At 39.8% G+C, this 12,309-nt stretch overlaps 1 protein-coding gene across 1 annotated transcript in view; it reads left to right on the plus strand.

Annotated features, from left to right (window-relative positions):
• OXCT1 (3-oxoacid CoA-transferase 1) overlaps positions 1 to 12,309 on the plus strand; it is a 132,618-nt gene that overhangs the window by 7,426 nt on the left and 112,883 nt on the right. Inside the window, exons 2-3 of the mRNA XM_046000874.1 lie at positions 1,575 to 1,683; positions 2,802 to 2,892. Coding sequence (XP_045856830.1) covers positions 1,575 to 1,683; positions 2,802 to 2,892 — 200 coding nt within the window. The remainder of the gene's footprint in view (positions 1 to 1,574; positions 1,684 to 2,801; positions 2,893 to 12,309) is intronic.

Consider the following 12,309-nt stretch of genomic DNA (forward strand, 5'->3'; position numbering starts at 1 on the left):
TTCAGTATTGTTCTCTTAAAGGAAACAGACTTTTCTACTATTGGATACTTTTTATGAGAGAAGTTTATAGAGGAATAAAAGAATGCTAGAAACTCCTTAATCCTTAACCTTGACCCCACAGGATGTCTTCAAAGACCAATAAGGCAGTGTGTGTGAGCCTACAGTTATAAACTTGTGGTGGCGGCATATGGGGAGCCAGGAGCCTTTCTCTTTGCTCCCTCCCTTTTTAGATTGAGTATATAATAAGAGCAAAGGAGAGGTGATAATTATTATGAGTGATTACAACATAGTCAACTCTAATTTTCTCCTATCCATGTTGTGGATGAAGCACAAGGAGGGAAACTGTTGAAAAACAAACTGATGATAAATGTTCAGTAGATAACCTGTTATGCGCCTAAACAGGTCACTGTGGTAAGACTAGCCATGTCGTGCTGTGAAGTGTGTAAACCTGGCGATTCACAGACCTGTACCCCTGGGGAAAAAAAATACATTATATGTTTATTAAAAAAAAAAAAATTTGGAAGGGGAGGCGAACCATAAGAGACTATGGACTCTGAAAAACAACCTGAGGGTTTTGAAGGGTCAGGGGTGGGAGGTTGGGGGAACAGGTGGTGGGTAATGGGGAGGGCACGTTTTGCATGGAGCACTGGGAGTTGTGCAAAAAGAATGAATACTGTTACGCTGAAAAAATAAATAAAATGGGAAAAAAAAAAAAAAAGACTAGCCATGTCTTCCTTGCAGATAATAGTTTGCTGTTTTTCTCAGCATCTGTAAACTCCAAGCCTTACGGGCATGGGTCTTCTTACATACTGTTCCTTACTTGTTCCCTTAGGAGGCATTCGTTGACTGAAGATTGCGTCAGGGCCCAACTGTGTATTTGTATATTGGTCACACTGTACCTGATTTCCCACAAAGCAGCAGTCATGTCTTAATATTTACTAGATGGGAATAAACAGCAGAATAGTTGACACATAGTACGTTCTCAGTGAATATTTGTTGACTGAATGCAAGGTTAGCTCGCTCTCAGAAACTGATGCTTGATGGCATCGTTATTGTGAATCTGAGTCCCAGTGTATGAGCTATCTACTTTCAGTCTTTTGGGTGGCCACAAATGTTGGCCACAGAGTTTTCCTTTATACAATGGAAGACATTCATCATGATCACAAGGGAATTCTGGTGATAATCTATGGATAGAGTATGTCCTTCCTTCCTTCTTTTTTTAAAGATTTTATTTATTTATTTGACAGAGAGAGATCACAAGTAGGCAGAGAGGCAGGCAGAGAGAGAGGAGGAAGCAGGCTCCTCACTGAGCAGAGAGCCTGATGCAGGGCTCAATCCCAGGACCTTGGGATCAGGACCCGAGCCAAAGGCAGAGGCTTTAACCCACTGAACCACCCAGGCACCCCTGTCCTTCCTACTTCTAAGATGAATTACTTGCAGCCCCACTTTTTGTTTCAAAGAGCAGATAGTAAAATTATCCTTGTATATATGAAAAGTGAATATGTTGGTATACATGCAAAATAAAGATGTGTCTCCAAATGATGATTCACTTATAATTTTTAAAAATGTTTTAGGGATGTGTTTGCTACTTTTCAACCAGCACGCGTCGCCACACCAAATTCTATAAAGATCCAGTGGAAGCTGTAAAAGACATCCCTGATGGCGCAACAATACTGGTTGGTGGTGAGTAATAGTATTGTTTTCCTTTTGGTGATGGTAACATCCTTATGTTTGTAGCAGAGCAGGAAATCACAGTGGCAAAGCTGTGAAGATTAGAAATGCCAATTATTTTATTACTTATTTTATTCGTTTACTTTTAGTCATTTATTGCATGTTATGTAATTATTTTATTATGTAATTATTAGTGTCCTCATCTTGAAAATTTAGCAGGGTTTAGTACTTGATGTTTTACTTTTCCCTTTGCGTTTTTCCGTTATTTTGAAAAGCTAAAGTTTTAAATAGTGATGTCTTGTTAGTAGCTTTGAAAACATTCCTAGATCCTTGGGAATTCTGTTTAACTAAAACATTGCATTGATCTCATCAGCCCTTACCTAGCCACTCCTTTTATCATTCCTCATTTTAGGAGCTAGAAAGCATATAAGCATCTGTCTGTTGTCGAGGCCTCTGGGTTCTATTGCTGCACCTTGTTTAGAATGTCTTTTAGAACCACTGTCTCACACTCATTAAACTTGCTGCCTGATTGAGATATATTTTACATATGTAATATATATATGTATGTATGTATGTATGTATATATGATTTTTTTTTTTAATTTCTAGAACTTGGTTGTAGGAATCTAGGCTGGCTGGTTTTTAGGGCTGTTGTTCATTCATTCATCTGACCAGTCATTGCTGTCCGTTTTAAACCCAATACTATTTGACAAATTGCAGAAGTTATAAAGACATATAAGTCATTGGACTGGGCTTCCAGTTCTGCAAAATCTACTCAGGCATTTAAAACAAACATGCTTGAAAAAGTAGCTGTATAAAGGTTGAATGCTAAAGGTGGACAATAATAGTTGTGCAGTTCAGTGCAAGCTGTGTGATGTGTAGCTATGTTATCTGGTGGTACCTGGCTTTATTCTTAGCATTCGAAGATTTTACAGTTAGGTCTGGTGCTATTTAACAGTGCAAAACATTTGGGTAGAGCTATGTAGCCACTTACTGAGTTGCTGAGATACATCTGTGTATTTTGTTTAATAGATCTCATTATGTGTTTTGCATTGTGTGTGTGTGTAAAAGAATAATACATTTCTCTGAGAGAACATCACCCTTTTCACAAATTGTCTTTTTCACTTACAGGTTTTGGGTTATGTGGAATTCCAGAGAATCTTATAGGAGCCTTGCTGAAGACTGGAGTGAAAGGCCTAACTGCAGTCAGCAACAATGCAGGGTATGTGTGCCTTTAGAAAACAAGTGACTTGAAAGAAATGACAGTTCTCTATAATATTTATACAAAGTTCATGAATGAAATGAAAAATTTCCTCATTTTATGAGCAGTATGCTCAAGCATGGAAAGATAGTTTTTAATAAGCTCAAGAGTTGGAAGTTACATTTCTTCAAATATTTTTGGTACCATTCTTCATAATCATAAGTAAAGCAGACTTGCATAAATTTATATCTTAGTCTGATGTGCTTTTATTTTTCTAAATTCCAAATGCATTGTTAAAGTTAAGATATAGATTTTCAAATTGAATCGTGCATTTTATAATTTAGAGATGCCCCTTTATGTTACTATAAGTCCTTGTATGTAGAGGAAGATTTCCGTTTTAATTTGTTTCAAGTCTTTCGGGTATGCCACATTCTAGATGATATAAAAGGAGGTCACTTACCATTAAAAATATGGCTGGTCTGGGTAGAAGGAGGAGAATATGCAGCTAGCACTTAAGACAGTACGATCTCATATCAAAATGGTCAACAATAGCTGTAACATTTTAATAATGACATGCACATTAAGATATATTTTGTTATGAAGAAAAAACTCTATTTTTATATAAGATGATAAGTTATCAACTCTCTTTCAACAATGAAAGACTTTAAAGATCTTTAAAAATTTTAAAAACTAGGGGTGCTTGGGTGGCTCAGTCGGTTCAGTGTCCAGCTCTTCTTTTTTTTTTTTTTTTTTTTTTTTACATTTATTTATTTTTATTTGTTTATTTACAGCATAACAGTGTTCATTGTTTTGGCATCACACCCAGTGCTCCATGCAGTACGTGCCCTCCCTATTACCCGCCACCTGGTTCCTCAACCTCCCACCCCCCCTCACCCCCCCGCCGCCCCTTCATAACCCTCTGGTTGTTTTTCAGAGTCCATAGTCTCTCATGGTTCATCTCCCCTTCCAGTTTCCCTCAACTCCCTCTCCTCTCCATCTCCCCATGTCCTCCATGTTATTTGTTATGCTCCACAAATAAGTGAGACCATATGATACTTGACTCTCTCTGCTTGACTTATTTCGCTCAGCATAATTTCTTCCAGTCCCCTCCATGTTGCTACAAAAGTTGGGTATTCGTCCTTTCTGATGGAGGCATAATACTCCATTGTGTATATGGACCACATCTTCCTTATCCATTCATCCGTTGAAGGGCATCTTGGTTCTTTCCACAGTTTGGCGACCGTAGCCATTGCTGCAATAAACATTGGGGTACAAATGGCCCTTCTTTTCACTACATCTGTATCTTTGGGGTAAATACCCAGCAGTGCAATTGCAGGGTCATAGGGAAGCTCTATTTTTAATTTCTTCAGGAATCTCCACACTGTTCTCCAAAGTGGCTGCACCAACTTGCATTCCCACCAACAGTGGAAGAGGGTTCCCCTTTCTCCACATCCTCTCCAACACACGTTGTTTTCTGTCTTGCTAATTTTGGCCATTCTAACTGGTGTTAGGTGGTATCTCAATGTTGTTTTAATTTGAATCTCCCTGATGGCTAGTGATGATGAACATTTTTTCATGTGTCTGATAGCCATTTGTATGTCTTCATTGGAGAAGTGTCTGTTCATATCTTCTGCCCATTTTTCGATATGATTATCTGTTTTGTGTGTGTTGAGTTTGAGAAGTTCTTTATAGATCCTGGATATCAACCTTTTGTCTGTATTGTCATTTGCAAATATCTTCTCCCATTCCGTGGGTTGCCTCTTTGTTTTGTTGACTGTTTCCTTTGCTGTGCAGAAGCTTTTGATCTTGATGAAGTCCCAAAAGTTCATTTTTGCTTTTGTTTCCTTGGCCTTTGGAGACATATCTTGAAAGAAGTTGCTGTGGCTGATATCGAAGAGGTTACTGCCTATGTTCTCCTCTAGGATTCTGATAGATTCCTGTCTCACGTTGAGGTCTTTTATCCATTTCGAGTTTATCTTTGTGTACGGTGTAAGAGAATGGTCGAGTTTCATTCTTCTACATATCGCTGTCCAGTTTTCCCAGCACCATTTATTGAAGAGACTGTCTTTTTTCCATTGAATATTTTTTCCTGTTTTGTCGAAGATTATTTGACCATAGAGTTGAGGGTCCATATCTGGGCTCTCCACTCTGTTCCACTGGTCTGTGTGTCTGTTTTTATGCCAGTACCATGCTGTCTTGGTGATCACAGCTTTGTAGTAAAGCTTGAAATCGGGGTAACGTGATGCCGCCAGTTTTGTTTTTGTTTTTCAACATTTCCTTAGCAATTCGGGGTCTCTTCTGGCTCCATACAAATTTTAGGATTATTTGTTCCAGCTCTTTGAAAAATATCAGTGGAATTTTGATCGGAATGGCATTAAAAGTATAGATTGCTCTAGGCAGTATAGACATTTTAACAATGTTTATTCTTCCAATCCAAGAGCATGGAACAGTCTTCCATCTTTTTGTGTCTTCTTCAATTTCTTTCATGAGTGTTCTGTAGTTCCTCGAGTATAGGTCCTTTACTTCTTTGGTTAGGTTTATGCCCAGGTATCTTATGGTTCTTGGTGCTATAGTAAATGGAATCGATTCTCTAATTTCCCTTTCTGTATTTTCATTGTTGGTGTATAAGAAAGCCACTGATTTCTGTACATTGACTTTGTATCCTGCCACGTTACTGAATTGCTGTATGAGTTCTAGTAGTTTGGGGGTGGAGTCTTTGGGGTTTTCCATATAAAGAATCATGTCATCTGCGAAGAGAGAGAGTTTGACTTCTTCCTTGCCAATTTGGATACCTTTTATTTCTCTTTGTTGTCTGATTGCTGTTGCTAGAACTTCTAATACTATGTTGAACAAGAGTGGTGAGAGTGGGCATCCTTGTCGTGTTCCTGATCTCAACGGGAAGGCTGCAAGCTTTTTCCCATTGAGGATGATATTTGCTGTGGGTCTTTCATAGATAGATTTTATGAAGTTCAGGAATGTTCCCTCTATCCCTATACTTTGAAGCGTTTTCATCAGGAACGGATGCTGGATTTTGTCAAATGCTTTTTCTGCATCAATTGAGAGGACCATGTGGTTCTTCTCTTTTCTCTTATTGATGTGTTCTATCACACTGATTGATTTGCGAATGTTGAACCAACCTTGCAACCCAGGGATGAATCCCACCTGGTCATGGTGGATAATCTTTTTAATGTGCTGCTGGATCCTGTTTGCTAGGATCTTGTTGAGAATCTTTGCATCCATATTCATCAGTGATATTGGTCTGAAATTCTCCTTTTTGGTAGGGTCTTTGCCTGGTTTGGGGATCAGGGTAATGCTGGCTTCATAAAAAGAGTCTGGAAGTTTTCCTTCTGCTTCAATTTTTTGGAACAGCTTCAGGAGAATTGGTGTTATTTCTTCTTTGAAAGTTTGGTAGAATTCCCCAGGGAATCCGTCAGGTCCTGGGCTCTTGTTTTTTGGGAGGTTTTTGATCACTGCTTCAATCTCATTACTAGATATCGGTCTATTGAGGTTGTCAATTTCTTCCTGGTTCAATTTTGCGAGTTTGTAGCTTTCCAGAATGCATCCATTTCATCTAGGTTGCTTAGCTTATTGGCATATAACTGTTGGTAATAATTTCTGATGATTGTTTCTATTTCCTTGGTGTTAGTTGTGATCTCTCCCTTTTCATTCATAATTTTATTAATTTGGGCTTTCTCTCTTTTCTTTTGGATTAGTGTGGCCAATGGTTTATCGATCTTATTGATTCTTTCAAAAAACCAGCTTCTAGTTTCATTGATACGTTCTACTGTATCTCTCGTTTCTACCTCATTGATCTCTGCTCTAATCTTGATTATTTCCCTTCTTGCATGTGGAGTTGGTTTGATTTGTTGTTGATTCTCCAGTTCTTTAAGGTGTAGAGACAGCTGGTGTATTCTGGATTTTTCAATGTTTTTGAGGGAGGCTTGGATGGCTATGTATTTCCCCCTTAGAACCGCCTTTGCTGTATCCCATAGGTATTGGACCGAGGTGTCTTCATTCTCATTGGTTTCCATGAATTGTTTAAGTTCGTCTTTGATCTCCTGGTTGATCCAAGCATTCTTAAGCAAGGTGGTCTTTAGCTTTCAGGTGTTTGAGTTCCTTCTGAACTTTTCCTTGTGATTGAGCTCCAGTTTCAAAGCATTGTGATCGGAGAATATGCAGGGAATAATGTCAGTCTTTTGGTATTGGTTGAGTCCTGCTTTGTGACCCAGTATGTGGTCTATTCTGGAGAAGGTTCCATGTGCACTTGAGAAGAATGAATATTCTGTTGTTTTAGGGTGGAATGTTCTGTATACGTCGATGAGGTCCATCTGGTCCAATGTTTCATTCAATGCTCTTATTTCTTTATTAATTTTCTGCTTCGATGATCTGTCTATTTCTGAGAGAGGCGTATTAAGATCTCCTACTATTATTGTATTCGTATCAATATGACTCTTTATCTTGATTAATAGTTTTCTTATGTAATTGGGTGCTCCCATATTGGGGGCATAGATATTCACAATTGTTAGATCGTCTTGGCGGATAGTCCCTTTAAGAATTATGTAGTGTCCTTCTGTATCTCTGACTACAGTCTTTAGTTTAAAATCTAATTTATCTGATATGAGAATTGCTACTCCGGCCTTCTTTTGAGGCCCATTGGCATGAAAGATGCTTCTCCATCCCTTCACTTTCAGTCTGGGTGTATCCTTAGGTTCAAAATGGGTCTCTTGTAGACAACATATGGATGGGTCCTGTCGTTTTATCCAATCTGCAACCCTGTGTCGTTTTATGGGCGCATTTAGGCCATTCACATTGAGAGTGATTATTGAGAGATAGGTTTTTATTGACATCGTGTTGCCTTTGAAGTCTTTCTGTCTATAGATTGTTTCTATATTTCTGTTCAATAATATTCTTAGGATTTTTTCTCTCTTATAGGACCCCCCTTAATATTTCCTGTAGTGTCAGCTTGGTGGTTGCATAGTCTTTTAAGCCTTGCCGGTCTTGGAAACTCTTTATCTCTCCATCCATTTTAAATGTCAGTCTTGCTGGATAGAGTATTCTTGGTTGCATGTTCTTCTCATTTAGTACTCTGAATATATTTTGCCAGCCCTTCCTGGCTTTCCAGGTCTCTGTGGAGAGGTCTGATGTTATTCTAATGGGCTTTCCTCTGTATGTAAGAAGCTTCTTTGTCCTAGCTGCTTTTAAGAGGGTCTCTCTTGAAACAAAATTCCCCATTCTAACGATAAGGTGCCGTGAGGACTTTCGAGAATCTAAAATCTTGGGAGGAAATCTTTCTGCCTCTAGTACATGAATGTTGTTTCCATTCGTGAGATTGGGAAAATTTTCATAGACAACTTCTTCCACTATATCTTCTAGACTTCTTTCTTTTTCTTCCCCTTCAGGGATTCCAATAATTCTGACGTTGGAACGTTTCATGGCATCGTTTATTTCCCTGATTCTGTTTTCGTGGCTTCTGAGCTGTTTGTTCCAGGCTTCCTCCTGATCCTTTCTCTCTATCTGTTTGTCCTCCAGATCACTAATTCTATCTTCTGTCTCAGTTACCCTAGCTTTTAGAGAATTTAGATTGGATTGGAACTCATTGAGAGCATTTTGAACATCATCCCTGGTGGCTTTCAGTTCTGCCCTAACATTGTGAACATCATCCCTGGTGGCTTTCAGTTCTGCCCTAATCAATTCTGTTTGGTCATCCATAGCTTTCTCCAACCTAGCTATTGCCTGGATAATTGTTAGTCTGAATTCCTTTTCTGACATATTGTCTATGTCGATAGCCATTAGCTCTGTTGCAGAAGGCCCATCCTCTGTATTTTTCTTCTCTTGGGTATTCCTCCTCCTAGTCATTTTGGTAAGAGATGACTAAACAGATGCAGCTGGACTTATCGATTGTGGTGCAGTCAATGTGCACCCTGGAACGCTTCTGTGCAATCAGGATTCCCCACCCAAATGAGAGAAAAAAGAAAAGAAAAAGAAATAGAGAAGAAGAAAGAAAAAAAAAGGGGAAAGAAAAAAGGAAAAAGAAAAGAGAGAGAGAGATAGGAAAAAAAGGGAAGATAAAAGAGAAGGCTCAGCCCAAATGGGCCACAAGGTAAGATTTGTGGAGTATACAAACAAAAACAGACAGACAAAAAGAGTGATAAAAGTATATGACAAGAGAAAAAAATATGTATATATAAGCAAAAAAAAAAGGGAAGAACCTCATCAGAAAGAACCCCAAGTATAAGGTTTATATATTATCAGGACAAACACAAATTCACAGAAACACTGACAGAAGGAAAATTGGGAGAATGGTTATAGATTCTCAGTGTGGGTGAGGAAGGTTATTTTGATTCTTCCTGAAGGTATCTTGATGTTTTTGTTAAGGGACTCAACTTTCCTAAGTTGCAGGGGGATTAGAAACTGGTTTGCCTATAGGGGTAGCATTGATTGGGGAAAGGGGATTACCTTGACGTTTAACTCTATATGTATAGTAGAAAATAAAAATTAAAAAAGAATAAACTAGACTAAACTAAGTTAAAATTAAAAAGAATTAAAAAAATAGAAAAACAAAAGAAAAACACGGGTATATGTATCAAAAAGTTCAGGTTAGAAGGTTATTAAAGAATTTGATGTACTGGACATCTCAGTGTGATGGTAAATAGGTTAAAAAATTATCTGTATGTATAAAAAAAAAGAACCAGAATATTGGTAAAGAGTTAAAAATAAAAGTTGTATTTATGAAGTAGTGGTGGTTGTTCTCTTGTAGTCTTTTTTTTTTTTTTCCTTCCTTCCTGGTTGGTTTTCTGGGGGAGGGGCCTGCCACGTGGGTTTTCAGACAATGATGTTCCCTGAGTTAGGTCCTCCCGCTCCCCTCAAGGGGGTGAGCTCTTTTTTTTTCAGGAAACTGTTTTTTTCAGCCTTTTGTTCTCTGGGGGTTTTTGTGTTCTTTCATCTGCTTTCTCTCGCCTTGACAGCTTTTGTTGGTTTTTGGAGGTTTAGAGGAGAGCAAACAGCACCCCAACCTCCCTCTCAGAGAGAAGCCTCAGACTGTTTTGCAAAAGCTGCTGGCAGAGTCGGTTCTGAGTCACTGTCCCTGGGGATGCAGGAGCTCCTCGTTGTACCCAAAACCAGGGCAAGCGGTGGCTGTCTAGGCAGCTCCAGACCGCCAGAGAGGTTCCGAGCAGAGATCGCACACTGAGATTTTCCCGCTGTCCCGGGCTGGGAATGTCTGGTTTTTCCGGCTGCCAGAGCTCCAGGCTAGTGCCGATGAGCACCTCTCCCAAGGGAGGGTGTGGGACGCGCCCGTTTCAGGATTGCCGTCTGGCCAGGCTCCCAGCCCCTCACGGGAGCCAGACCCCACTCGTTCTCGGGCGCGCTGGTGTTCAGGTGCACTCGCGGCTCAGGGACTGAGACCTGATTTCTCCGCCGCACTCTCTCTGGCTCCGCGCCAGGGGAGGCTGTCCTGGGTCCGGGGACTTAGGTCCCTGACCCTAACCGCCCAGGTTCCCACTATTACCCCCCCCCCCCCCCCCCCCGGGATCCTTTGCTGTTTGTTTTTTGAGTGCTTTCAACCAGACTCCAAGTTAATGCTGGTCCCCAGACGCAGAACACTCTCGTGTTGGGGTGTTACTTTCCAATCGGTCACCTCTGGTGGCTCCCTCCCCCTTTTGTTTATCTTCCGATATCAGTGGGATGTTCCCAGTCTGCTTTACCTGCCACTGGCGTCTTCTGCACCTGTAGAGATCCAGACGTGTATAATTCTGATCTCAGGCTGATTTCATGGGTGGTCGCAGTTCTTTGGTAGGTAATCAGCTCACTTTAGGGTACAGGTTGAAATGGTGCCTCCTCCTACTTCCCCGCCATCTTGACTCCTCCCAGTGTCCAGCTCTTCTTGATCTCAGCTCAGGTCTTGATCTCAGTCAGGGTAGGTGCAAGTTGTGCTTTGGGCTCCATGGGCGTGGAGCCTACTTAGGAAAAAAAAAAAAACCAACTAAATTGGTAGTTTAGCCAAGTGCCAGAAATGCAGTTAGACTAAATAGTACCACTTATTCAGGACATGAACCTGATCCTACATTTGTGCTCATTCTTCCTTTGCTGAGTTTATTTACACTATTTTTTGCATCTGGAAGGCTTTCCCACCTCTTCTCTGTATATCTACATCTTTGCCATTTTTCAGGATCCAAATCCAGTTACTCATCCTCAAAGAAGCCTTATCCAATTATAGAACTTCTCTAGCCTTCATTGATCTTGCCCCTTTCTGAGTTCCTTTGGAGACTTCTAGCCTTTCTTCATATACCAAATCGTATTTCTTCTCCAGTATATATTATGGACTGATCGTTTTGCTTAAAATAGTTTTCTCTTCTCTTCCCTACCAGTGCTGGAGCTGGATGGGATTGGAGAGATCATCTGTTCCACTTCCCTCATTTAACAGAGGAAACTCATCTGTAAATAGAGAAGTAACTTGTTCATGATCACTTGATATTTCTTAAACATATCCCGTGCTTTTTGAGCTTACTTTGTATTTATTAAAAATACTTTTGACTACCAGTACTTTTCTAGATAGCTCAGTGCTCACAAGGGGTGGTGTAAGTCAATGTAAATTCTTGATAGAGTAAGTACTGATAACCATCATCAAATGCGAAGAAAGCTCTTTTCACACCCTCACTGACAGCTGATACTCTTAATTAGGTGGGTTTAAGCCCTAGAGGTCTACAGGAATGAGAGCTTTGTTCTGGCCATTAGATCAGATAAATGAGGAAAACTTAGCCTTGCTTTGTTGGAGAAACAAAGATGATTTGGATTGTGCAGTAAATGGAGAAAACTTAGAATTAGAAGTAATAACTGCTTTCTTGGGGTACCTGGGTGGCTTAGTCAGTTAAGCATCCAGCTTCTGATTTCGGCTCGGGTCATGATCTAGGGCCCTGGGATCAAGCCCCTCATTGGCTCCATGCTCAGGAGTCTGCTTATCCCTCTTCCTCTGCCCCTTCCCCCCTATAATAAATAAAATCAAATAAATAATAAATTATCTTTTTTTTTAAAAGTAATAACTGCTTTCTTATTTAAGAAAAGGCTTTTTATGGAAGGGTCTACCTTAATTAGAAGACCTTCCAAAGCTCAGGGCTCTGATTGTCTGTGTTTACTTTGTTTTGTTTTTAGTTATCAGTGAGACCTGTTGCCATGAGGTACCACTTACCTTGGTGTGGAGTATTAACTATTAGTCTTGCTGAGATAAACCTTCCCTTTTAAGATCACTCAGATGAATTAGGAATTTGCTATAGATTGATTAGGAAAGTAGAAAAATAGAAAATATGCTTTTCATTGATTTTTTTAAAAATATTTTATTTATTTATTTGATAGACACAGATTACAAGTAGTCAAAGAGGCAGGCAGGAAGAGAGGAGGAAGCAAGCTCCCCACTGAGCAGAAAGCCTGATGTAGGGCTCTATC

This window comes from Meles meles, chromosome 3, assembly GCF_922984935.1.
Source record: "Meles meles chromosome 3, mMelMel3.1 paternal haplotype, whole genome shotgun sequence".
NCBI classification, from domain to species: domain Eukaryota; kingdom Metazoa; phylum Chordata; class Mammalia; order Carnivora; family Mustelidae; genus Meles; species Meles meles.